This window comes from Equus asinus, chromosome 19, assembly GCF_041296235.1.
Source record: "Equus asinus isolate D_3611 breed Donkey chromosome 19, EquAss-T2T_v2, whole genome shotgun sequence".
Lineage (NCBI taxonomy): Eukaryota > Metazoa > Chordata > Mammalia > Perissodactyla > Equidae > Equus > Equus asinus.
Window position 1 is genome coordinate 16,842,977 of NC_091808.1, and position 27,883 is coordinate 16,870,859.

The 27,883-nt window shown below is 38.7% G+C and overlaps 1 protein-coding gene across 3 annotated transcripts in view; it reads left to right on the forward strand.

Moving 5' to 3' along the window:
• Positions 1 to 27,883, forward strand: part of PAX3 (paired box 3) — a 94,860-nt gene that overhangs the window by 45,332 nt on the left and 21,645 nt on the right. For all 3 annotated transcript variants that reach the window (XM_044751517.2, XM_070489655.1, XM_044751516.2), the window contains exon 5: positions 18,882 to 19,087. In XM_044751517.2, the coding sequence (XP_044607452.1) occupies positions 18,882 to 19,087 (206 nt within the window). The remainder of the gene's footprint in view (positions 1 to 18,881; positions 19,088 to 27,883) is intronic.

Consider the following 27,883-nt stretch of genomic DNA (forward strand, 5'->3'; position numbering starts at 1 on the left):
CATTCCTTGCACATGGATTGGAAGAATAAACATAGTTAAAATGTCCATACTACCTAAAGCAATATACAGATTCAATGCTATCCCAATCAGAATCCCAAGAACATTCTTCACAGATATTGAACAAACAATCCTAAAATTCATATGGGGCAACAAAAGACCGCGAATTGCTAAAGCAATCCTGAGCAAGAAAAACAAAGCCAGCGGAATCACAATCCCCGATTTCAAAACATACTACAAAGCTACAGTGATCAAAACAGCATGGTACTGGTACAAAAACAGGTCCACAGATCAATGGAACAGAATTGAAAGCCCAGAGATAAAACCACACATCTATGGACAGCTAATCTTCGACAAAGGAGCAGAGGGCCTACAATGGAGAAAAGAAAGTCTCTTCAACAAATGGTGCTGGGAAAACTGGACAGCCACATGCAAAAGATTGAAAATTGACCAGTCTTTTTCACCACACACCAAAATAAACTCAAAATGGATCAAAGACCTAAAGATTAGGCCTGAGACAATAAGTCTTTTGGAAGAGAATATAGGCAGTACACTCTTTGACATCAGTTTCAAAAGAATCTTTTTGGACACTGTAACTCCTCAGTTGAGGGAAACAATAGAAAGAATAAACAAATGGGACTTCATCAGACTAAAGAGCTTCTTCAAGGCAAGGGAAAACAGGATTGAAACAAAAAAACAGCTCACTAATTGGGAAAAAATATTCACAAGCCACTTATCCGACAAAGGGTTAATCTCCATAATATACAAAGAACTCACACTGCTTAACAACAAAAAAACAAACAACCCGATCAAAAAATGGGCAGAGGACACCAACAGACATTTCTCAAAAGAAGATATGAATATGGCCAATAGACACATGAAAAGATGTTCATCATCGCTAATCATCAGGGAAATGCAAATCAAAACTACACTAAGATATCACCTTACACCCGTTAGATTCGCAAAAACATCCAAAACCAAGAGTGACAAATGTTGGAGAGGTTGTTGAGAAAGAGGAACCCTCATACACTGTTGGTGGGAATGCAAACTGGTACAGCCACTATGGAAAACAGTATGGAGATTTCTCAAAAAGTTAAAAATAGAAATACCCTATGACCCAGCCATCCCATTACTGGGTATCTATCCTAAGAACCTGATATCAGAAATCTCAAGAGTCCGTTGCACCCCTATGTTCATCACAGCATTATTTACAATAGCCAAGACGTGGAACCAGCCTACATGCCCAGAAACTGATGATTGGATAAAGAAGATGTGGTATATATACACAATGGAATACTACTCAGCCATAAAAAAAGACAAAATTGGCCCATTCACAACAACGTGGATGGACGTCGAGGGTATTATGTTAAGCGAAATAAGCCAGTCAGAGAAAGATGAACTCTATATGACTCCACTCATAGGTGGAATTTAGTATATTGATAAGGAGATCTGATCGGTGGTTACCAGGGAAAAGGGGGGGTGGGGGGAGGGCACAGAGGGGGAAGTGGTGTACCCACAACATGACTAACAAAAATGTACAACTGAAATCTCACAAGGTTGTAATCTATCATAACATTAATAAAAAAAAAAAAAAGTGTGAAGAAATGTAAAGAAATTTAGTCCCAGATTAGTCCTTTGGGGTAAAACTATGTGAGGTCCTATATCATATTTAGAATTTATGAAATCTCAGATGAGTATAAAGCCACATCTTCAGATGCAAGTCAAGAAGAAATTCAAGGTAATATTTTGGTAAGTGAAACTCTCCAGCTCTTGTGCCTGAAATAGCCAACCAACTTAAACAAAAGCATTATTTTTCCTTCTAACTTTCTAATTGTCCCATTTCCTCCACTTTAATTTCTAGGGTATTATATCTGGCCTATGTCTGGTGCATATCCTCCTTTTCATAATAACTTTTTCCAAGTTTCTGTGGTGCAAACATTTCCTGTGCAAGATGTTACAAAGTTAGTTAACATGCATAGAATTTTTAGTGGTGTTTATGATAATTATGCTGATTACTTTTTCCGGTTTAGGAGGGAGCTGGTTGTATCATCTTTTAGGTACAAAAAGATTTCGCATGTTGTCCAAAATGTTGAATTGACTCAAGATTGTTTGAAAATTCTTATGAAAATACCCAAGCTTTTTTTGGGCTACTTCCCAATAGTGGAACTATTTCCATTATTACAAAAGTAGTACATATTCATTGCAAAAAAAAATAATATTTAAAACAAGTTGTTTCAATTGCATTTCTTTTGAGGCCATTAGGCAGGAACCACACTCATGCTAGTGATTTCAGGAGGGTACCACCATACACGAGACCCCCTACCTAGGATATGTCTCAGGTTCCTAGGACATTTCTTTATGGTTAGAAACAAAGCAAAATAGCTTTACATATTTATCATGAGGTTCTCTGAGCTCTCCATCACTTGTATGTCTCCATAATCACAGTTTATAGGATGAACTTTACTCGTAGGCTGAGGAAGTGGCTACTTCTGAGGGTTGATTTCAGTGGAATTGGCAAAGAAACCTCATGCCCCCATGAAAGACCTTAAGTAGTTTACAATAATGAATGTTGGTTGACTTGTCTGTCTATTTGGGCTGTAGAGTGCTTTGTCACTAATGTTGTTTAGGGATGTTTATGCTGTGTTCATCAGAAAGGGTAGATGCAGGAGGAGAGTGTTTTTGTCTTGTGCATTGCATTTAGGGACTGTCTGGCTTCACCAGAGGTTCAGGGCCCTCACTGGCAAGGGCTCCTTACAAATCCCTGCAAAGGACCCCACCAATGTGTCACACGGTCATGTGATTTTGTAAAACATCCAAAAGTAATGTAATTTTGTGTTCTTTTCTTAAAGAAGAACTTCCTCTCCCCAAACTGTAAAAGCTTCAGTCCCAAGAAAACATGGATCTGCTTGCGGCTCTGTATTTTTGGGCTGAGACTTACTCAAACCTTTTTGGAAGAGGAGAAGAAAAGCATCTTTGTTCATAGATATGTAGGATTCTGGAAGTTGAGAGTAAATCTTCCCTAAGGACTAAGACTGAAGGAGAAAATGTGAAAAGAAAGATTTTCTCAGGGAAAGGGGCGTGATGCTGAGATAGGAATGACACTGTTGGTATCTTCCTGTATTCAAAAAAAAATCAGGAAGTTGAGAAAAAAGAGAGCCAAGTGTCTTTAATTGATCAGAGAAGAACCTCATACACTCATATTTTTAGTTTCTATAGAAGATGAAAGGCTTACTAAATACCTCTTTAATTTAGTACTGGCTAACAAAGTTTTTGTTTAATGGGTACTCCATTATCTACTATAATAATGACAATATGGTAGTGATGATGATGATAAAAACGTGTATGTTACATAAATGTTACAGTTTACTAAACATTTGCACATACTTTCTCTCACTGGTAACTACTGAAGCCAAGAAAGAGTCTCTTTATCCTTGGCCTGTAGATGACTCCAAAATTAACTGGAATCCTATGAAAGATTGAGATAGAATGGTCTCCATGCTTCTCTCAATTATTCTTTCCCTATTTTGTGATAATGCCATGACACCATTCAGTCAGTTTCTCTTCTTTTGTGAATTCTTCACCATCGTGGCAGTCAAATTAACCATTGAACTTTGACAAGCAAAGCTATTTCTCTTAAAATGACCTCTAATTTTTGGCTTGAAAAACTACTCAACTGGCAAGCGAGGAACCAAGTTCTCTCCAAACCCGCTCTTAGTAAGGCAATGTTTACATTTGTTAGATTTGTCTGTATGGACTTACTAGTGGCTTTACTGACCTTTGACTGACCCTTTAAATGAAAAAATACCACTGGGACACACAACTAAACTTATACAAATTCATGGAAGCAGTTACTCAGAGAAGTAAGTGACTGCAAAAGAGTTGACCCCAAACTTTAGTCAATAGTTCAATTAAGAGGGAAATGTGCTGAATGTATGGAAAATATGAAGTGTCTCGCAGTACAGAGAAAGGTGGAGTATTTATGCCTGGGAGGTTCAGGGATGGTTTTGTGGAACTGGGTTTTGAGACCTATGCCTGATATTGTGTAAAGATGCGCAGACAGGGCATTCTAGGTAGAACAGACAGTGAGTTAGGGTAGGAAAGTCAAGATATGACCAATTGCTGCTCTGTTTTGGTAAGCACATGGGAGTCTGGCAAATAGGTTTGTTCCAGTCCAACGAAAACTTTAAATTCCACCAAGTGAACTCTTAGCAGGTTTTTGTGTAGATGTTCAAATTCACATTAATTAATAGTTTTCTATGTCTTAAAGCTGATTTACTCAGGAATATATTAATCATTATTTCTTGTTAAAGTTGGTTATTAATGATCAATGTTTGAATACACATGCTACTTGAGGGAAGAAATTTGTGAATGATACTAAGAAATCTAGAAAATCTAGAAATCGTTTCTATGCACTTTTAGAATAATTATCTTCTTAACTCTGACACTTAATTGGCTTGCAGAGATTTGGGGCAAGTCCTTTTAAACAATCTGAGTGCTGATTTCATTTTAAAAACAAAGATAATAATGTCTAACTCACAGAGTTGTTTTAAAGATATAATGAAGTAAAGAACTTTAACAATCAGGAGCAAAAACAGCATCATATAATGGTTGGATGTCCATAGAATGGTTGAGATACTAAACATTTATTTATTTTCCTCTGGGCCCAATCTTGAGTCCAAATTATTTCATCTCATTTCATTAATTTTGGGATTCAGTGGGTTTGTCAGTGGGAGGAAGACTCTAGCTACCATAGCTGATTGGAAAATAGAAGCTAATTCACTCACAGACCCACAGAAAATTACAAGTTGCTGGTGTGATAAAGAGGAAAGAGCTGGAATTCAGAATTGAAAGCAGATCTAGGTTTGGGATTAACTCTGCCACTAACAAGCCAGGTGGTGATAGAGATATCATTTCATCTATTTGCAACTCAGTTATTTTTCCTATCTGAAAGGTAAAGTGTGATCTGATGATCTTTAAAGTGATTTCCAGCTTTTAAAATTCTATGGAATGCAGCACATTTAACATAAAACATGAACATCTCTAGCACATAGGGGGAAAAAAAGACTTTAGACAGTGATATATTCCTCATTCTTTGAGCTTCAGTTGGTTTTCTTCTCTATCCACCGTCTCATGCTCAGCCATTTACACACTCATCCTGCTCTGACTGCCTCTGTCAGGAAAAAGAAAGCATTTTAAGGGCCCTCTCTTACTTAGTAACAGCCTGGTTAGAAATGGGGATAAGGATTTGGGAGGAGTGGTCGGTACGGTCAACAACCTCCGATGTCGCAGGCCTTTGACAAATTTTCTTAAAACTGTGGCTTATTTATTCTGAGAGTGAAGACGGAGATGTATGAGAGTGGTTTCAGTGCTTGTGTGAATGAATTATATACTTCTGTTCTGTGAATGCAATGTGAATATATGTCATTTTCTCAGTCCTCATATATAGAGATGGTCAAATGCTGGTATTTGCACATTCAAATGTATCAACAGGTGTATATGAGCAAATTGGAAGGAGTAGTGCTACCTAATTTCAGAACTCAAGTTAAATCTTCACATATCAACAGTACTATCAAGCAAACAACTTTGTTGTTGTTATTAAAACAGCAAAGATAAATTCATTTGAATAGTTGCTGGAGGAAAGAATTTTATTTACTTTTTAAATATGTAGCTAATTAATAAAGAGTTTTTAAAATTTATATTTTGTTACTATAGATAGAACAAAATAATGGAAAGAAACACAGTAAAGGAGTTTGGTCAAGCTATATCTACATCCATCTCTTGATCCATCCATCCATCCATCCATATATCCATCTATCCACCCATCCATCCATATATCTATATAATCTAACTCCCTAACTTAAAATCACTAGTGATTGTTTTGGATTCTGGGACTATCATTGTTTTTTATTTTTAAACACTACTCAAATTTTATTTTATAATGTAGAGTACTTTTATAATGTAAAAACAAAAACACAAACAAAAATAAGAAATATATTTTGTCCAAGAAATTCTTCTTAGGAATAAACTTATGATTGGGTGGTGAAGAGTAGGGCTTGAGTTTGAACTGATTTGGCAACATATTCTTTAAATGTTGGCATTGTCCTGACAAATGATGGGTTGATTTCCACTTAAAATTACTGACTGGTGTGTGTGGGAAGGATGAGTAGGACTATCTGTGGTCTGCATCCAGGAGAGTCCTTAATTTATTCAAAGATGCCAAGGACCAAGGACATGTTTTCAGACCCTCTCCCCCTACTCTAAGTCCTCAGAGCAGGCTTTCCTAACTCAAAAAGACTTGTCATCAGAGTCTTTGGAGAAATGAGTGCCTGGGGTCAACCCACTGACTCTGAATCACTTACTGTGTTATTATTCTTCTTTGCTAGGAATTAAAGTGGATCCTCTTCTCTTCTGGTCTTTTCTCTTCTCCTCTCCCTTACTCTCTCCTCTCTAGCATTTCCTTATTCATTTCCCTCCAGTTTTGCAAGATTGTTCCTGAAAAGGCAATGTGGAGAGGCAAGGCAATTATCCAATACTTCATGGAGAAGCCTGCTACTGAAGAAATTCTTGGTATTTTTTTCTGGAATTGGGTACCTGACATATGTACGTTGGCTGTGGACACCAAGCAAAATGATCAGATGGTGAACTCCTCAAAACTATACTTCATTTTGCCTATATAGATACATATCGTAGACATCAAAGAAGGTGATAATTTGCCTCCAAGCAAACGTATTCAAAGTTCTTCCCCATGGAAACAAAAATGAATGTTGGCATAAAAGAGAGGCCAAGTTTACTTAATTCCTTTTAGGCTGGTTGCCTGATTTTTGTTAAGCTTAGCCTTCTTGTTCAGGCCCTGAGGTATCTGGGAGCATAGAATTTATTTACTTTCATAGCTACCTTAATCATTGATCCCATAGCACAGACACGTGTCCTGGGCCATGAGGAGTAGAGTACCCTGGCCTACATTTTGGATTTTTGAAGGAATTAGATATGGAGAAAGAGCAAAATATCCTTCTTTGTGGATACATATATACTGGCTGATTATAGGCAGGATTTTCAGAAGAGGAAGCAGATTGGCAGATTGGACGATGGTCTTATTTCACAAATTCTGGAACTTCTATAAACATCTCCAGAGTTCTGAAGATCATTTTCCTCTCTCAGTCTTGGAATATAAAGAGCATTTTATCATGCTATTCCTCTATGCCTAGAGGGGTGGATAACACGAAGGTGAAGGCATGTAGAGAGGACTACGTTTGCTGTGGATGTATTGTGCATCAGGAACTGTTCTGTGCTTCACAAACTGTCTTCTTTCCTTCAAACTAGCCTTTGAAATAGGTGTTTTAAACTACATTTTACTAATCAAAAAACTGGATCAGAGGATTAAGCAGCTTGGCCCAAATCAGAGAAGTGGCCAAGTGGGTGTTTGAAGTAGATTGGCTGTCTCCAGAGCTGTAGGTCTTCCTACATGACATAGAACTCTGTTGGCTCAAACCTTTGGCAGCACTTCTTCTGGGTTCAATGGTGACTGTGGCTTAGACACAAAGAGAAGAAAACTCAACTTCAAAAAGCAGCTGTCCCTATCTAAGGACAGTGATAATCATTCACATCATCTACTTAGTCGTGTCAACTGGTTTGCCAATTCCTCCCGCGGTCCTCTGGAGGGATATGACACCGATCTGAAAGCCAACCTTCCAGACCTGAGCTCATACCTTTGCAGGATGAAGAGGAGAAATCACACTCTCTTCTTCATTATCCTTTTCCTCCCAGCCTGTAGTGAAGTACTTCTTGCACAGTAGGTATCCCATGAATGATTTCTGATGATGACCTTGATGTTGCTACTAATTCATTCGCCAGTGAGAATTAAGCTCGGCCTTCTCTGGTGCCTCCAGGAAAAGAGTTTCCTCTTTCATTTATGTTCAGTTATTACCTCTTTCTATCTTTCAACGAGCAATAATTGCCCAGATAAGATGTGGATTTTCAAAACAAGCTTCCTGTGCTGAGCCTTTGCCTCCGTATGGAGCCCAATGGAAAACGAAAAGCGAAGAAACAATCTTGAAATTCCATATGGGAGGTGTCAGCGCAAGCATTTATGTATGAATTTGATCTCTATATTAAAGATCACAGGCTCACAGGATCTATGGCTCTGTTATTTAGTAAATAATGTATCTAGGTTTTTCAGCCTTGAGAGGCCATTTAATCTTTCTGTTGCTGCAGGGCACGGCTGGATTATCTTTTATATATACTGATACTTTCCTTTGCCTCAGTGGGAAGAGGACTGGAGTGGGAGTTAGGCGATTTAAGTTTTACTTTCTGAGTTTAAGCTCCATACATTATTCATATTGTGTCTCTGGTGCCAAGGACAATGTTAACCACATCTTAGGCATTCGATAAATGTTTATTGAAAGTTGTATGATTTGGGGCAACCTCTCTTACTCTCTCCGTACCGCAGCTGTGGAATGAAGAGATTGGCCTAGGGTTTCTTCCAATGCTTCTGCAATTTTGTAAATGCTTTGCTCTAGTATTTCAGGTCTCTTAGTCATTTATCTTCTTACCTCCTTGTGTATGTTTCTGGCACAAAGAGTGTTGTATTTAACTACCTTCTTAAATCTACCTTTCTTCTATTTTCCCAACATCTCCTGTCATGCTAATCCTGGCAAAGTTTAGGTGTGGATAAAGCTGTTTAGGTTTTGTGTGTCTTTGGGTAGTCTTCTCTTAATAAGGATGACAAAGGCATTCTCTTGTCTTCTGCCTCCTGAAAGGCTCTGTGTAACTTCTTACCTTTTTATATCTTCAGCCTTAGTTTATTTGTTGACTTTAAAATGACTGATGCACGAAGTAGCAATAATATTCGATAGTGGAACATAAAGATGAAGACAGGGTGATTCTTCGTCTTTGTCAGTTGTCTCACAAGTCTGATTGTGTCTTATTTAAAGCTCCATAAATATAGCTAAGGTTTAGGTTTCATAGCCAGAATTCTTTCTTAGTAACTGTACATAACATAATTTTCACATACACCAACCACCACAGAAAATATCACTCACCTTTTATGGTCATATTTTGAACTGGTTTGTAGGGTTGACTGTGACATCTGAGTCCTGGCACTGTAGATCAGGAAGAAAAAGATGTGATGATATTGATATGATATCTTCCAACCCACATCTATTCTACTCCTCAAATGACAATGCTAATGAGATCTTTTTTGATATATATGATCTTCTATTTGGGTAGCCTTTCTGAGTTCTCATGGATCAAGTAGGTTACTTCATGCTCTGCACCTCACTTTTTCTCATCTATAAGATGGGATGACAATACTCCGGCAAGTAGGGTTTTGGTAAAGGTGAAAGAAAATGCACATAAAGGACTCAGGAAGCAGGAATTGGCTATAGTAAGCTGTCAGCGAGTCAGTGGATAGCAACTTTTCTTATATCAATATTACTATCATTAAGTTAATTTTGCCCAGAATGTTGAAGGAACCATCAAAAGAAGGGCTTTGGGGGATCCATGTTCTGCCTCTAGTTAACCAGTTTACATAGAAATGATTCCAGAGGTAAGTTGTTCTACAAGGCAGTGGATGAACCACACTTGGATCGAAAAATATGGTTTCAATTCAGATGCAGTAACAAAAACATAAACTAAATCTCCTCATAAATCGAGTCTTTTGCAACACTGTTTTTCTTTCCCCATTAAAGAAATATTTTTCCAAAGGAGGAAGGTGAATCTATGTGGGAAAGTAAAGTGGCCAGACACGATTATTTCTTAAACTACTTATTTTTTTTGTTCTGATATCCTTGGTGAAATTAACGGTAATCCACCCAGAATGAGAGCAAGTCTAATATTCTACAGTTCTGAATAAATAAGGTGTAAATGGAAGAAAGGTATATAATTGCTATGTGGAACATGATCTTATATTCTATTTCATAGGGTTTATTTTTTTCCGTTCATAATGTCTTAGAAATGCATATTTAATCGTGAGAGATTAAACGTGTCTCTTGTTCTTTCAAATTGTTTGCAGTGTTCTGATTTTTTCCCCCAACTCAATTCCCTTGAACGTCCATGAGTCGTCAGATTTTTAGTAAGTAATAACTGTGTCAAGCTGTGCTGACAAAATGTCCCAACATAACTGTTAATAAGCATTGTCATTTTAAGCGTGAAACAGTTTAGCTAATGATTTATCTCCTATAATGCAGCACTTGGGGCAGCTGTATGATTTGTCTCTTTAGCAAGTCAAGTAATTTCTTTAACAAAATGTTAAGCACAGATGGGCCATAAGCTGTCAGTTAACTATTATTGTGCCTGCATCTGCTTGCTTTCAATGCACTGTTTTATGTATTCAGTCAGTTACTTAGCTGCAGCTCCGTGAAAAGCTGAACCTACTCTGATTGGCAAATAAAATGTTCATTTGTCTCTTCTTCCTATTGTTTTGTTTTGGTAACACATGTCAGCAGCTCAATTACCCAGTTCATTAACAGCCCCCAAAGGACGTGATGGCCAGCCCGTGGTAAGAGCGCAATTGTGGCCCATATGGTCCATAATGGCCTCTCTCTTGGCAATTGTAAATAAAAGTCACTTGGCCCTTCTCCTTTCACGAGAACTACTGCTTTTCTCTTCCCCTTCAGTGTGCAAATTACCTTTCTTTGCTGCATGCAGTCCAATCCGAGTAAACCAGAACCTAGCTTACTGCTTTTAGAGACAGGGCGACTTCACATGGGTAGGGCTCCGCTCTTCATTTTAATTATGACTGACTTTTAAGCTCTTGAGGGGGAAACTTCTTATCACGAGAGACTATTCTTAGAAAGCTGTTAGCTGATTAATTAGTTAACTAATCAGTTTTCCTAATTGAATAGCGACACATTTTCTTGGGGCTTTCCTCTCTTTTTCTTTTTGAAATGCTCTGGTGGCGGTTACCATGGAGTTTAAAAAAGCCATTGAAGAAAAATTTGCAAAGAGAAATCATTTGCAGGAGTGGGGTAGGGAAGTGTGACTTCATCTTTGCTTGATGAGAGAGATTCATTTTGTAAAAGGAATTCTTGTTACACACACGTTAAGTCTTAAAATAAAGGGTTTAAGAAGCCCCTGGGTTAATTTGGGTCAGTGTCAGGGTCTCTAAGCCAGTAATCATTGCTCCTTCACTTTAAGCCTCTGGAAGGAGGTGTTCAAACAGATAGTTTGGTCAGGATTTTGCGGCTCCCTTAAGCAAAATGTTGCTTGTGTCAGGGGAAGAGAAAGAACAAAAGTGTGTGTTTACTTAAACATATCAGTGAATTCAGCCGCTAAAAATAATCACTAGTAGGGTTGCAATCAGCGAAGGAGAAATCAGCTTTTCTTTTTAGATTCATTGTTACAAAGGAAGCCTTTTATGTGACTGATAGGAAGGTGGTGGCCGTTGGGAGAGAACTATGCTCAGAATAACATTTCTCAACGTAATGTGGATGGAAATCCACATGCACCTGAAATTCAAAGTTATTGGGACCTTAGGATACAGAGGTCTTTGGGGCCACACAGCTCAATGCCTGGGAGGCAGCTTGGCTGTTCTGCCAGCCTCTGCTTGTCAGCCCTTATCTTAAATAAACACCCAAAGGTCCATGTTGTGCATTTAAAATAATTCCCAGGTGAAGGAGCTCTCGGTGGCCCTCCTGGACTGCCCCTGCCGCCGGCCATATTCATAACCAATCTGTACTTTCCTCCCAGGGCAGCAGGCACTCGGGGAGTTGTTGAGTGTCAGGGTTTATTTGTGCTATTTTGATTAGCACCAACCTGGCAGGAGCTTATTTTCCTTCTAATGACCCCGTGCTGTGAGAAGCCGGCTTCCGAGGGAAGGGACTGGGGTCAGATGGGAGGGGAATAACGTTACATTTCTCCAGCCCCAAAATGGGGACTGCTGGGCAGGAACAAGAGTAGGTAAATGGCTGGAGGGTCTTAATTAGATTTAGTGTTCTTAAAAGAACCTTTCTGCGAGAAAGCCCAGAATATCCTTGCCATGTAATTGTCCTATCTTTTGTCGCATTTGATAAATATTCTTGGCGCTGGCACATTTGGGGGAGAAAGTGTAAAGGCAATAAAAATGAAACGAGACTCCTTCACCCCCATGTAGACTCCTGATTAGGTTACAAACCATCTCTCCTAGATTATCAACTAACAAAATAACAATTATTCAAATCTGAGTTCTGGGTTGGGAATTCTGGAAAGTTCAACTTATTGCTTGATAGTTGGTTAGGTTGCACACATTTTCTAGATCTACCTTAGGATTTTGCTGTAGATTTTTGGTTTGTTCCTTTTAGTTGTCTGTCTCTTTTCCTTTATCAACTTATATGCGATTTAAAACACTTTGAAAAATAATGTTGCCGATTACTTCTTAGCTTGTGAATTAATGTGGAAGAGAAGCTTCCAGGTGCTGAAGTCTCTCAACTGGCTTGGATTAACCCCTACTGTGCATCCATTTCAACCTCCCCCCTCCTCCCTCCTCTGGAAAAAAAAAAAAAAAAGCCAACCTCCCCTTTCTCATCCACTCCGGCTTTCTTTGTGTCTGCTGCTCCCTGCCAGGCAGGTGTCAGAGCCCTGAATGAGAGTAAATGCCCCGTTGATGGATTCCACAGATGGAGCGTGGAAATCGGTAGAATAGGCCTCAGCCACAGGCCATTTCTTGGGATCCAACAAAAGCCTCCAAATAAGTCAACAAAAATCCCAAAGATCACAAAGGGAAAATGTCATTTGTCATTTACTCTGGGTCTGTGAGGGAATATCAGTCTTGCTTCACTCCTCCCGGCTTTCACCGGAGTAAACACGAGAGAGGTCATTCACATCTCTCTCAGTGTAAAAGGGCGACTTCAGATCAGAAAGCAGTTAGTTGTCCCATTGTCCCCTTCATGTTGAATGGCAAAACTCACAAACACAGGAGACATTCTACGACTAGCCAAGTGAGTGCGTCAAACTTTGAGTTGACCCATTATAGCCCTCATGGAATATACCTATGAAATACCCTTAAGTGTTCCACCCAGGATGAAATGACCTCATGGAGCTCTCAGGAACGATTTTTATTTTTATCTTTTTTAAAAAAATCAATGAAACACAACTTTGAGTACAAATGCTGACAGGTCTAGCTCAGAAAGATTAGGACAGACGAAAAGAGCATCTGATTTGGTCTGAGGCCATTTTAGAGTAAGTGACCAATGACTAAGGATGTTCAGCCTCAAAGCTCACAGAGAGAAATCCCCCACCTCCTCCCGCGTCTGTAAATCGCATTGTATTATACCTGGGGCAAACATAGAGTTTAAATGGTTGTCATGTTTTGATTCTTTAATTATTCAAGTGAAAGGGCTTGCTGGGAAGAAAGACAGTGTGCCAAATTCACGCTTGTGAATTATTTTGTTTCTCCATTTTTTTCCTGTCTCCCATCTCTGAATTATACTGGTCTGGAAACCAATAATTACAGAATTCCACGTGACCAAAACCCTATAAAATCTAGGTAAGATCTCATGTATAATAGCGTTAAGTAGGATGAAATATTCCCTGAGGCTACAGGAAAGGTCACAAGGGGTTAACAGACAAAGACATACTCTCTAATTCTGTAATTCCTTCTTTAATTAAACTTCAGGGTTGGTCCACTGGTGGTAATACTTCTGCCTTCTCCTCCCAGTTTGATTTGTTTCTGAAGCAAGAATTTGTAATCCTGTGGGGTATAATTGTTGCCTATGCTTGCTCTTTTTTTTTTTTTTAACTGAAAATGTCCATTTTCCCAAGGTTAATCTTGGGAGTTAATGTGAAACCATTGGGATAACTAAAAATTTGTCTCCTAAGACCTGAAATTAACTTGAGACAGAAAAAGAAGAAATGAACTTTCTTTCTTTGTAAGAATAAAGGACAGAGTTGAAACACAGGCACCTGGTGAGCGGTGACATTTCCCATGATCACTCTGGCATTTCTCCTCAATAGCCCGTGATTTCAGGTTATTTTTTCCTGCACTTTGGTCTAAAAAAGAATTCGAGGTTTCTTTACGCTTCTTGATATCCTTCCACTAAGGTGTCTTTGATCCAAAAAAAGAAGACTTTAATACAGATATAAAATGAATGATCAGTTCATCTGCTTGTGATGAATAGTGCGTTCCAGAATGACCCTCAATCTTAGGACCGAGAGTCTATGAGACTGAAAATGTAAATTTCTTACACAAATCCATTCGATATCTTGGCAAATTGATTCATTTCTTAGTGCTTTATTGTTAACAACTATACCTTGAATACATAGAATTCATTGAATGTTTGTTGAATTAAATTCAATTGAAAGTTGTTTGATTCGGTGTATAATATTAATTAAACTGTTGTATTTCTGTAAATTTTGCTTGATTTTAGGAAATTTTGAAAATTTGGGACAAATGAGAAGAGTAGTGGCAATCAGAGAAATAATTTACATTGGAGTTCCTCTTTTGGTTTCTTTCTGGTATTCCTCTTCGAAAGGACTGCGTGTGTGTAACATAAAAGAACTCAACACTTATTTAGGATACTCCAAGCTGGAAGAGAGAAAGAGAGTAACCCCTCTGGTGTCCCATAGACCTGGATTAAATCCTACCTTCTCTAGCTGTGTGACCTAAATTACCTCTCTGTTTCCTTTCTCTGTACCATGAAGTAAGCATTTACTTCACAGAGTTTTTGTGTAGTTACATGGGGATGAGAGAGAAATCTTCATCCTCTTGGTAAGGTCTGCTCCAGGTTCGTTGTTGACATTGAGTTAAACTAATGTCTAAGTCAGGGAATGGATTGTGAGGGAGTTCTGGGAATAGAGTCAATACTTTGAGAGTCTGATAAGAACATGGATTGGGAGAAAATCTGAGAATGGTTATGCAGTTTAAAACAATAATATTTCCACTAAAAAGGCCATGTATTATGTACTGACATGGCTTTTCTTATGAGAGCTATTCTGGAATTTCAAATTCCTGACAATATCTCTAATGAATAATAAAGCAAACTTTGTTTCTGAAGGCCTATGTAGAATATGATTCGACAACTTAAATGTAATTCAAAACCTCCCTTTAATATTAAGGCTGGACAGTAGAAATAGATTCAAGAGATTATATTAACCTAGTTGCTATATCCTGGCTATTTATTAACTCAGTTAAAAGACTTTTTCCTAACACTGCTTATAGTTTCCAAGTCATAGCTTTGGATATTCTACACAGAAAGGAATCCGTAATTTCTTTCTGTCAAACTGTCTGAAAAAAGCCTTGTTTTTACTTTGATATAATATTTAGCAAGATTAGATACTTTGTATCTAGCATCTGACTTGTTCTGGTATCTTCAGAAATGATGAATATTAAAATAGATGAGCTTCGACAGAATGATTTCATTTGTGCCATTAAAATGAAATTTAAGTTTTAGATTTATTTTTGGTGAAAACGGAATGATTCAAATTCAGGACGTTATTGTGGATCGTGTTCTGTGTAAATAATGAATTTTATTTCTGAGCAATATAAGAAATAGCGGTGTTTCCATCTTTAGAAATGGCTACTATTTCCTAGCTAGTGGATTAATCTCGGGTTGCTGACACAACATATTTTAAAGCCCACATCCTTTTGGGGTTTACAGATGGGGGAAAGTTGGAATTAACTTGTAAGATTGTGGCTTCATATTGTTAAAAATGTTCAGTTGGTTCAGACAATTTTCCAGTAGAAAAATCAGGCAAATAATTTCCTCAGTGTCTTGAAATGATGCTCTGTGGTGGTTTTCCTAGTTAGATGTGATCTGTGGATTGCTTTTGAATAAACAGTGTAGAAATAAAAGTAGTGATTTGCTAGCTTGTTAAAGAAAACTTTATTTTTGGTAGTAAAGACTGCCCTATTGAACTCTTAGATATTCTGTCTTTTTAATGACTAGTTGTTGGTCGTTCTTCATCTTTTTTTTTTTTTTAAATCACAATCCTCTTTGAAAAAATTGATAACTATTCCCCAGAAATGTGCAGTATGTAAACACTTGCAACAATTTCCGAGTAATTTTTGAGGATTCATAGACCCCCAAAGCTTACCTACATGGATGTGGGAGAATCATAAAAGCACAATTTCCATTTTAAAGACGTAAAACGGCGGCAGAGAAATCAGCGTTAGCTTAAAACTTAAATTTCACCCTGCACCTTTATTCATTCTACATGTATTTATTGAGCATTTACTATGTCCAAGTGTTCCAGCAGTGACCAAGACAGAGGAAGGGCATTGAGCTCACAGAACTTGTATTCTGGAGGATGTTGATTGCTAAGGTGAAACATAGTGGTCTTGACCTTCAGCATTAACGCTGGCTGGTACTCGTAAATCTAAGGAGCCCTTTTTCTTCAGAAACCAGATATGATTTTGATTAATTGACCTGACAGTGCATGGCACATCATATTTACTCCAGAGGATTTAATAACCCCAGAGACTCCCAAAGGAAACATGAAAATTTCCACATACTATTATCCTAATGGGATCATAGTAAGAGAAAATGCAGGAAAAGATTTAAGATTCTCACAGGCAGAGGAAGCTTTTGGTCAGCTCTTAAATACTGTTGAGTTTTTCACCTGAATTCACGTTAGACAGAAAAGTTAGGGCAACAGAAACTGGAAGCATGGAAGGAAAACATTTTATGAAATGTATTGTCTTTTTAGGGGAATAAGTAATTGGTTTCTTGGGGAGTGTATTATTTGTAATTTACAAATATATACGTGGAAGCAATTTTTTTTGATAAATCGTGGCAGGTAATGTTGTATATGCTTGGGAATTTTGAGAGAGAAAAGAATAATTAATCTGGAATATTCTATAGAGATGGTTCTCAAAGTGTTGTCCAGGATCAGAAAAATCAGCATCAATCGTCAGGGAATGTATTAGAAATGCAAATTTCTGGAGCCCACCTTGGACCTACGGAATCAGAGATTGTGGAAGGAGGGACAGCAATCTGTGTTTTAACAAGCTTTTCAGGTGAATTTGATGCTCCAAAAGTTTGAGAACTACTACTCTACAATTATGCACAAACTATTATACTCTTTTAATTTGGCTCACGTTTATCAAACATATACACGTGTAAGTTACACTGGGAGCTTTTGAAGTTTATAATGCCATACACGACATATTTCATAGCGTGTTAGTACTCCTTTAAAATATCCCCATACTTTAAGAAAGTCTATTTTTCTTTTTTTAAGTTAATCCTAAAATATGCTAAAATAAGATTTATATTAAATTAGACCATTTTATATTAAATTTGATAACATAATTGAAAAACCAAGCATAATGCCTAACATACAGTAGATTCATTATATATTACAGTTCCCTTTTGCTTTTCTGCGTATTTTTTTGTCTTATATATTATTAATTCACACTCTTTATTTCACAGTGTTTGAATGTGAATAAAAGGTAGAACTATTACAAATTAGAAAACTGAAAATTATATTTATGGGTTATTTTGGATGTGCAGCTTTTTGGACAGCTTATAATTTATCCTGAAGTAGAATGAAAGTTTGGATTTCTGCAGGGCAGAGTTAAGTTTGAGCTTAAGATAAAATTAGTATTATAGGAGACATTGCCCTTTAATGTTGCTTCTAGTGCCACCTGCATTTCCCCAGGTCCTACCAGCCTGAGGGTGCAAATGAGTTACCTTGACATTGACATTAAAAATCTGCAGTTTGCTGGCTTTCCTTCCGCATTTGCTGATAGCACGCCTCAGCCTGGAGTGGGTTCTCCAGTTATTGGCAAGTTTTCAGAGTGCATTGGAGCAAGGCTGCTTGGCTCTGGTGCTACGCTAAGTGTCCACAGCCCTCTGCTACGGCCCCAGCGTTCAGGGCCTCTGGGAGGGGGCTGCTTTCCTGCCCAGACCCCTGGGTCTGCTGTGCCCTCAAAACACAGAATCCTCTATAGCCCAAGAGATGCTCTGTTAGTCACAGCTCACAGACAGTATATTGTATCATTAATGCAAATTCCTATCTAATTTTCCAGCTCCTTCTCCTCTTCCCTAGGTACCTGCACACTAATTTGGAAGGTCTCCTTCCCTGATTCATATTAATATAGGCAAATTCAAGTTTTGGTAGGAAGGAGGCTGCCGCAGAGCTAGCTTCAGGGTCATGTGACCTTTGCGGTTGCCCAGGGCCCCACGCTCAAAAGGACCCTGCACTTGGTTTTGTGCTCTGTTGTTGCCATCTTGAAATGAGTATTAATTTTTGAACATGGGGTTCCTCATTTTCATTTTGCACTGGGTTCCTAAAATTAGGCAGCGGTCCTGGGAAGCTGCCCACCTATTTGGCAGAGACCCAGACTCCGAACTTCAGTTTGGGGACAGTTTACTAGACTATGCCTGCTTTTTTTTTGAGTCTATTCTTGAAATTTTCATTAACAATATTTAACCTCTGCTTGAAGCATTTCCCAGTATCTGGTCTTGAGATGAGATAATTTAAACATGATTTTTCTTATAGGAGCAGTCAAGAGTATAAATTTATAAGAATCCTGCAATAGTTTACTATTATTGCCTTTTTAGATACTAAGTCAATTTTGGATTTTTTAAAAAATCACATTTGTTAAAAGATTTCCCGGTGTAAAAGTTGGTGAAAATTTATCAGGAACCAAATTAAGTGGGACTCATTCATTAGACATGAATGGAGTACCCATTAATTGCTATAAAAATGAAATAACCCCTTTCCCTGTTTTCTAGCTCATAATGGGTTTAGACTGACAGAGGCAGAGAACAATTATTTCTGCTGGTGGGGCTTGAAGACAGGGTAGAGGAAGAGATTAAATATCATTTAATAACATAACTCCGCACAGAGGGGCTTGGTGTCCATGGGAAGACATTGGCAATGTATTTTAGACTAGGAATTGACTCATTAAGGCTCAGTCAAACCTGGTTTTTGATTCCCACTTTATCACTTCTTTCCTCCTGTGCTTTTAGCCTCAGCCCCCCAATCAGATGAAGGCTCTGACATCGACTCTGAACCAGATCTGCCGCTAAAGAGGAAACAGCGCAGAAGCCGAACCACCTTTACCGCAGAACAGCTTGAAGAACTGGAACGCGCTTTCGAGAGAACCCACTACCCTGATATTTATACCAGGGAGGAGCTGGCGCAGAGGGCGAAGCTCACCGAGGCCCGAGTCCAGGTACTGACATTCAAACACCCACATCCTGCTTAAATCCAGACAGGAAACAAAAAAGTGTCTTCTTGTCAAAATCATATTTTAAACCAAGAAAGTAAATATATTAGGAATGGCGCTTCCTTGTGAATTGTGAACTGTAGCCTCTAGCTTTATGAAGTTTCCTCCTGTCTCTCTAATGCCTTTTCTTTATATTTTGCCTCGTTACAATGACAATGTCCTGACCTCTTTTTTCTTTTTATTTGCATTTGCCTGTTCCAACCTCCTGCCCTGCTCCCTTGTTTGCATCTCTCTTATTTCAGTTATGCCCATTGTCTACATCAGCATTTTACTTTGCTAACCAGTCAGAAAATTCTTTTCTTTTTTCTCTTAATAGGTTCGTAAGTCCAGCTGAATTTATTGATATGGTGGATATGTTTGGTTTCTTTTCTGTCATGTTGTTTGATACAAGTATCTTATATGAATAGATTCAAAAATATGATCAATTTAATTTGCTTTCTTTGTGTTCCTGTATGGGTTTGTTTTTGTATTTATGAAAATGTGCATTCTTATTCTAGACTTTGGTTATCAGTACTAGGAGAATATGATTATATCGAGGAGGGCACAGGAAGTGTGTCAATTCATGTTACTCACCGTTTCAGGATCCTTGTTATGGACACTGGGGGTGGTACATAGATAAAAGGCAAAATTTTGAGTGATTACTTTGTGCCAGGCACTATTCTAAGTGCTTTTCATGAATTAACCCATTTACTCATCATTAAAACCCTAGGTTGGTGCTATTAATACACGCAATTTATAGATGAGGAAACTAACACTCAGACTATTTAAGTAACTACCCAAAGTCACATAGCTAGTAAGTGATTGAGGTAATTGCATTCCACACACTTCCTGTCTGTGGCCTTTCAATGATAAAGATGTACAAAGGCAAAAATCTCTTCCTTTAAGGGTTTATAGTTTAGAAGCGTTTCAAGTAACTATTGTTTTAAGGACATTTAAAATTATCTTTTGAACTCTTAGAAGTGCTCTGAACCCTCTGGAAAAGGCTACTTTGGTGTAACATTTCTATTCAGTGATAGAATAATGTTTTCATCATTAACGATGCAGTTCCCCCTCAAGGTAGTAAAGCACTGTTTGAAGATTTTGGATGTCTCATGGTGTCCTGGACTCCTTACTGCCCCAGAAGTTAAGTTGCCTTATCCAGAAATATTGCCTTATTCCCAGATACTTGATTTTTACAGTCAAGGTGAAACTGAGGACTCAGCAGTGAACTAGTCAGTTGCTATAGTCTCTAGATTGACCGACACTTTCTCCTATGCAGCCAATTGCCTCTCCTATTACAAAAGTTTGAGAAACAGCCTCTTCCCGGCTGCAGAGCCTGGTCAGAGGGACGGCTTTAAACAAATTGACTTTCCACATGTTCGTGATAGCGCTAGGAAAGTCAAGGAATGCTGAGATGAATTAAGACAAGTCTCTCAGGGAGCCACAGTCTAACATGGGTTATAGAGTAAACATGCAAATAATTTGGAAACAAAGCAGATCTAAGTGCCATAGAGAGAGACAAAGAAGAGTGGGAGTTGAGAAGAGGAGAAGATGAGATCTTGGAGTCAACAAGAAAGGCTCATGAAGACGGCAGATTTAAGATGGACTTTTTTTTTTAAAGATTTTATTTTTTCCTTTTTCTCCCCAAAGCCGCCCAGTACATAGTTGTATATTCTTAGTTGTGGGTCCTTCTAGTTGTGGCATGTGGGATGCCGCCTCAGCATGGCTTGATGAGCAGTGGCATGTCCACGCCCAGGATTCAAACTGACGAAACACTGGGCTGCCTGCAGCCGAGTGCGCAAACTTAACCACTCGGCCACGGGGCTGGCCCCTTAAGATGGACTTTTGAGACTGGATGGACATTCATTGGACAGGGAGGGTGGGAGAGTGTTTTAGTAACAGCGAATAATATGAGCAGAAGCTCGGAGAGTTGAAAGCACATGAGTTACATATCAGCTGACCTTTAATTTTCACTCTAGTCATGTTGAGGAACTAGTGAATAGTTCAATTTGGTTGGAGGGTAGAGAGTGGTAGGGTTGCAGGAAGGAATATGGTTGGAAATCCAGGCTGAAGACATCCTACAGAGGGCTTGGATTTCAGGCTTGGGAGCTCAAATGTGATGCGATAGGCAGTGGAGGCTGTGGGCATGAAATAAGTCAGTGGCAGTGGGAATGGAAAGGAAGGATAGCGGTGAAAAGTATTCAGAAGTGGAATGTAGGCAACTGATTGTGTAAGCTGGAGGTGGGTGGAAGGGTGAGTGAAGGGGAGAGTCACACATGCACCAAGGTTTATAGTCTAGATGTTTTATAGTTGGCACTATTCAATCTCTCTACCTGTTACATTGGGATACCATGTTCCTTTCCAGAAATGACCACCATTTACCACAAATCGTGATAATATGTATCATAAATATTATATAATATAACATATATAGTATGCATATTATGATGTATATAACAATGTTACAAATATTACATGTAGCAAATCTATTTTGCTTTTGTTACAGTTCTATGATTACCTGGTTTAAGTGTGAAATGAGGTCCATTCATTCCTCCATTCTTTCAGCAAACCATTAATGAGTATCCACTCTATTTCATGGCTCCATGGCTGACTAAGCCCACATACTGGGTCTGTCCTTGAGACAGATTGACTATCAGCTCTGAACTCAGAGTCAAAAAATAAACATTGATTTTAAGGAAGTCAAACTAAAAAAGTGATGGAAAACTGAAAGGAGTGTTCAGTGTTGCTCTGCCTCATTCTTGCCTTTGCCAAAGACGAGGATGGCAGACAGAATAAATCTCAAATCCATGCAGCTTGTACAGTGCCCGGCATTCGCATCTGGCTGGAAGAATGTCAAAGGAGAATAAGAATGGCCCATTAACTTCCAGAGGACATGGGATCAAACCAATAAAGAGTGGTTCATATTTTTCTATACAGTGACCTCCTCTCCAAAGCAGGGCCCTCATTAACCTAACAGCTGTCCTAATGTGGCTTTAACCCGGTGACTCTTTACATTCCTTATGGCTTCATTAGGTCCCATGAGACACATCATGTCTTGCACCACAGCTATGATCTACAGCCTAACAAATTCCCTACAACACCCGGCATATGGATCTTTTACTTATCCCAGCAGGAAAAAGAAGGGAGCAGTTAATCACTGATTAAAATGCCAGAACAAAATCCTTTCGTTTTTAGAAGGATCTGGGAAAGCAGTAGCAAAGTCAACTCAGTTTGAGTGATAGCCAGAAAGTGTGAGTTAGTTTAATTTGGGGCACCGGGGAAAACCAAACACCACACCAAAAAAAAACCCCAAACATGTCTACATCTCATTTTTTTTTCCTGAAGAAAAATATTTCTAAACTCTTCTGGATAGAGATGAGACTAAAGCTATCATAACTTAAGCCATTGTCATATGTCATAAAAATTTGTTTGGACATCAACTGTGTTGTGTCTATCATAGCCATATCTGAGTACACACTCTAAGAATTATTGTACACCAAAGACTAATTTGCCTAAATAATCTCCTGGCTAGCTGTTATTATGCAAAAAGTGGCAGGCATTAAAGTTTTGTGGGAAGAATGACTTGCAAATAGTTATGATGTGCAAAAGTTTTAATAAATATTCCATCTAAGAACTCTGTGAAGCAAGGAAGTATCATTCTTTTTTGCCACCAAAATAATGGAAGACAGGAAAGGAAACTGCTTGTAGAAACAGCATTTAACTAGGAGTCAGAAGATGTGGATTTTGGTCTCAGCTTGCCAAAAGTGTTTTGATGAGCAAATCACTTAATTCTACTGTAGTCCTGCTGGGCTTCAGGTTTTTTTTTTCTTTTTCTCCCCAAAGACCCCCAGTACAGTTGTATATTCTAGTTGTAGGTCCTTCCTGTTGTGCTATGTGGGATGCCGCCTCAGCACGGCCTGATGAGTGGTGCTAGGTCCGTGCCCAGGATCCAAACCAGCAAAACCCTGGGCCACCAAAGCAGAGCATGCAAACTTAACCACTCAGCCACAGGACTGGTCTCCTTTTTTTTAAATTTTAGAATATAGGATAGTTTAGATCAGATGATCTCAGTCTGGGTCCATGGACCACCAGGATAATCATGGATGACTTCAGGAGATCGCAGAGACTTGAGATTTGTGCATAAAATTTTGTGCCTTTGCTTCTGTGTGTGTGTGTGTGTGTGCGCGCACACACACACATAAACATTAACTAGGGAGAGGACCTCTGGCTTTCATGATACTCTCAAATACCACGTCCCCCGCTACTGTCCCCTAATGGGAAACTACTAGGATGCATGATCTCTCAGGACTCTTCTAGCATCAGTAATTTGGGATTCTCAGGGAAGCCCCATGGTGATTTAAAGCGATCTAACAGATCTGGATGGTTCAGATGTTAAGATAGGCATGGAATATTCGACCCTGAACTCCAGTAATGAACAAAAATATGGTCATCCTGCCATTCTCAACAGGAGTTTACTTTGGGATGTATAAAGATGCAGTCGAGTATGTTTTCATGTCTGTCCGTGATCCTCTGACATTCACAAGAGCATGACATTTCTCCTCGTCAACCTCACCTCTCCTCCCCACAACCTGCTCTGGATACAGTGGTCAAAGCTGGATAGCCACAGTGATAGGAGGGCTGGAAGAGTGTGGTATAGACAGAGAGAGGGAGTGGACCCAATGAGAAGGTCCAGAGGAATGAGCAGCTTGTCCTGAATTGACCTCCTTGGAAAGAACTGTATTTGGCATTGTAGCGTTAGACATCATCAAATCTAGTGCTTAATCAAACATTTTATAATCTTGTTGTGAATTCTCTTCCTAAAGACTAAGTATATATTCTCCCCCAGTTTTAAAATTGCATTTGAAATAACCCATCTGGAATAATGTAGGTTAGATTGCCTTTGAGGACCACACCAAAAATGGGAACCAGTAATTTATGGACGGGCAAAATTAGGCTTACACTATGGGCAATTAGCACTAATCCATGAAACTTGGAAGCAAATTTGACCTAAGCCTCCATTCAAGCCAAACTGGCTTTCAGTTATTTGAGGTGTTGTTCAGGCACTTTCCTGTTTGCTCATAGGCACAAAAGGCTTTGGCTCTAGACCACAGAGCTAAGAAAACAAAGCGAGACTTTAATTCTTGGATTTCTCAGACTGAGGTGTCAATGTGACATTCTCACTTAATAGTAAATATTTATTGAACACAATATCTCTTAGCTATTCTGTGAAGGGCTCTAATTGTATTCTCATTTAATTGTCACGACAATCTTGTGCAGGAGTTTTTTTATTTCTCCCATTTAGCAGATGAGAAAACAGAGGCCCATGGATGTTCAGCAAATTGTTCAAGGTCACAGAGGTTACCACTTACTAGTGGGTGTGGGGAAGCTGGGATGCAACTTTTGCCTGGTCTGCATTGCACCCGTGTGAATGAGAAGTTTCACTCCATCTTTTAAAGATATCTACCAAGTTTTGCTCAACTTAGATTGTTTAGAATCTGAACAAATTACTTATTTTACTCCTGAAGAGAAAAATTTAGGAAAACCTTCTTCTTTTGTGATTCATTACCTTGTTTTCCTTAGTTAGCAGGATGTTATGGGGATCTTTTAAACAATTTAAATTTTACTGGAAAAATTCATTGGATGTTATATTGCTCCAGAAATGGACCTAAAGATCATTTTCAAAAGGCGTGAATATGGCTTTGTGGAAAGGCTCTGAAGAGAGACAGATCCAGGGGGCAGATGAAAATAAAGCAGGCTGCAGCTCATCAAATGAAGTAAAAACTTGCTGTGAGGGCGAGTTTTGATGTAGTGTGATATTATACGAACAATTATAAGCAATTAACTGGGCCTCATAGTAGACATCCACTAGTGTCTGCCTCCTGCCCCCACTTTCTTACCGTGCTAAGTGTGATGTGGAATGCCGGGTTATGTTGTGAGGGGAGAATGAAATTACATTGAATCATAGCTCATAAAAATTACATAAAGGTATACAGCTGACTTTGTAAAACTTGTTCTTCCTGCCCTACTGGGTAAGAAATTGGTGGAACACATGTATTCTCCCCTAGATCATCAAAGGCCAGTTTGTCTCTGTTGCTATCACTACTCTTGTCAAAACAAAGAGAAGTTTCTAGCTATTGTAACGCCAAGGCATAAATGCCTTCCCCCCATTGTAGGTGAACTTATGTAGTGTTATACACTTATACATGTTGTGCAGTAGATTATTTACTCGTTGTCTGTTAGGAATTAGTGATACAATATTGAAAGAGTTATCTAAGATTTCTGGGTACCAAGAGACTATCTTTCAGTTAAAGATGGGCTGGCAACAGTATCCCAGGATCATTGTAGTTGGCCAGTTTGGGTATTGAAAATGAAACTTATTTCAAGGGCATCTTTTCTGTTTTTCTAATAAAAATAGGAGATGTGTCTTTTATGAGTTTCAAAGCATGAAGAAGGCAAGGACCATTTCCCAATTTGTGACTTTCGTAGGTTTTTTCTTTAGTCTTTCCTTTGGCACACTCAGCAGTTCTAGGAGATGGAGATGCAGAGGCTGGTAATGGCAAGATGATAGAAAAATCTGGTGGCCAGAGACAGGCAGGCCAGTCCTCAGGAAGCCCTGGTTCTCTCAGGAACAGCCCTCTGGATTTATTTAGCCTAAATTTAAACAATATTTAAATTCCTTCCTTGGGGAAACTCTTGAACCTCTAATTGAAGATTTGTTTTTCAGTAAAGATTTGCTTCTCAACTATTTCTCTTTATCTTTTATTATTATTTATAATAGATATTACATTGTAAGTCTAAGAACTTCTTTTTAATACAACTCCTGGTGGGTTTACTCAGTGTCTTCAAGATTTATTTGTATCATTTTGGAAAAATGAATACAGACCCAAAAAACCTTACACCTCTAGTCTTTTGGATTTAATGTTTTGAAGGTATTTGTACAAAGTTATGTTTCTTCTAATTTATTATTTGTACAAATTTATGGTGTTTCTTCTAATTTATTATTTGAACAAAGACCTTTTTTTTTCTTTTGGTGAGGAAGATTGGCCCTGAGCTAACGTCTGCTGCCATTCTTCCTCTTTTTACTTGAGGAAGATTGTCCCTGAGCTAACATCTGTGCCAATCTTCCTCTATTTTGTATTGTGGGATGCCGCCACGTCATGGCCTGAAGAGCAGTGTGTAGATTGGCGCCTGGGATCCACACCCACAAACCCTGGGCCACCAAAGCAGAGCATGTGAACATAACCACTGCATTACTGAGCCAGTCCCTGAGGAAAGACATTTTTGATTTAAAAAATTGGGTTGTGGAGGAGTTAGAATGAACTTGAATCAAACGTAGTTTGAGATTGATGGAGAGACCAGGCATAGCCACTCAGTGAATAAATCAAACTTGGTTTACTTTTCTAAAGGTTACAGAAGCCAGTTGGCCCAGAGAGACTGGCAACATGCTCTGATAATGACAGACGTGCAAGCTTCTGAGTTCTTCATAAAGGATCTCAACAGTAGAATTGAGGATAGTAAGTCTGAATAAGTGAAGTCACATCAGGACTTTTGGAAATTCAGCTCTCCTCCCAGTCTAGTATAGAAATCTGAAGATGCCCTGCACATAGGTTGGTCTAGATAAGTGTGAGGACCGCTTCACCTGAACCAGTTTTGCCTCATTAAGCTGGAGGTTTTATAGTATAGAATATAACCACAGTGTGTGGTGTAGCACAGTGCCCTCTGGCATGAATAGGGCCCTAACTTCTTACCCTTAGCCCCTTCAGGCTAGCACAGCTTGTTCAAGCTCATCCTTGAAAACAGTTTTCTTACCCTGATGCCTCTGAGAGTCATGGTAACAGACGCTTCAACTTGCAGTGAGAAAACACAATTGATGCAGATCTGAAATTGAGTACTGTTCATGGTTCTGTTATCCCAGGTGGCAATATATTAAGTTAAGTAAAACTCTAATTCAATTATGTATCAACATGGGAAAATATTGACTTACCTCTCTTCCTGTTGGAAACTTAAGGAATATTAAATGTTAGTATTTTGAGGAAGTTCAAACAGCTTTCCTCACCAGTATCTTGCAGCATGCTTAGAGAAGAACATGCTCATTTTCAGACAAATGCTTGGGTAAGTAGCAAAAGTTTAAGCAGATGCTTTGGCAAAGTATTTGCTAAATTGGACTTTCTTGCTCCAGAAGGGAGAAATTCCTCCCTCCACTCTTTTGAAAAATTGTATGACTTAAAAAGTTACAATTAAGCTGTGTAATTGCTAACTTTGTTCTGTAAGGAAATCAAGTCTTATCTTTTCTTAGACATGCTGGTCTCACATATATCACTCCCATCTGGTGTGACCTCTGGTTGAAATCATAGCCAAGCTTTCAAATAAGTTGAAAATCTGTCTCCGCTCTAAACTTTTCTGGATTCTGTGGATTTCCAAAGATGGAGCTTCTACCTCTAGTGAGCAATTATTTTGATTTCCTTGCTGACTCTGTGAAATCTATGAGGACAAGTCTGTAAGCTACATAAGTACAGGAATCCTGTCTTATCCTGTCATTTTATTCAGGCCTTTATCTGTTCGGCTCCAAGCATCGTGCTTTCTCCATATTAAGTTTTCAATGAACTTTTGATATAGGAATTAGAATATCTTTAATTGGTAGAAATCCTTTCTCGCATTGGGGGAAACATCGCTTGCACAGTGGAAAAATCATTCAAAGCTCTACATTTAAACTCTGGAGATATAAGAGTTGGGAAGATCATGGGGCCCATTCAAAGCCTTCTA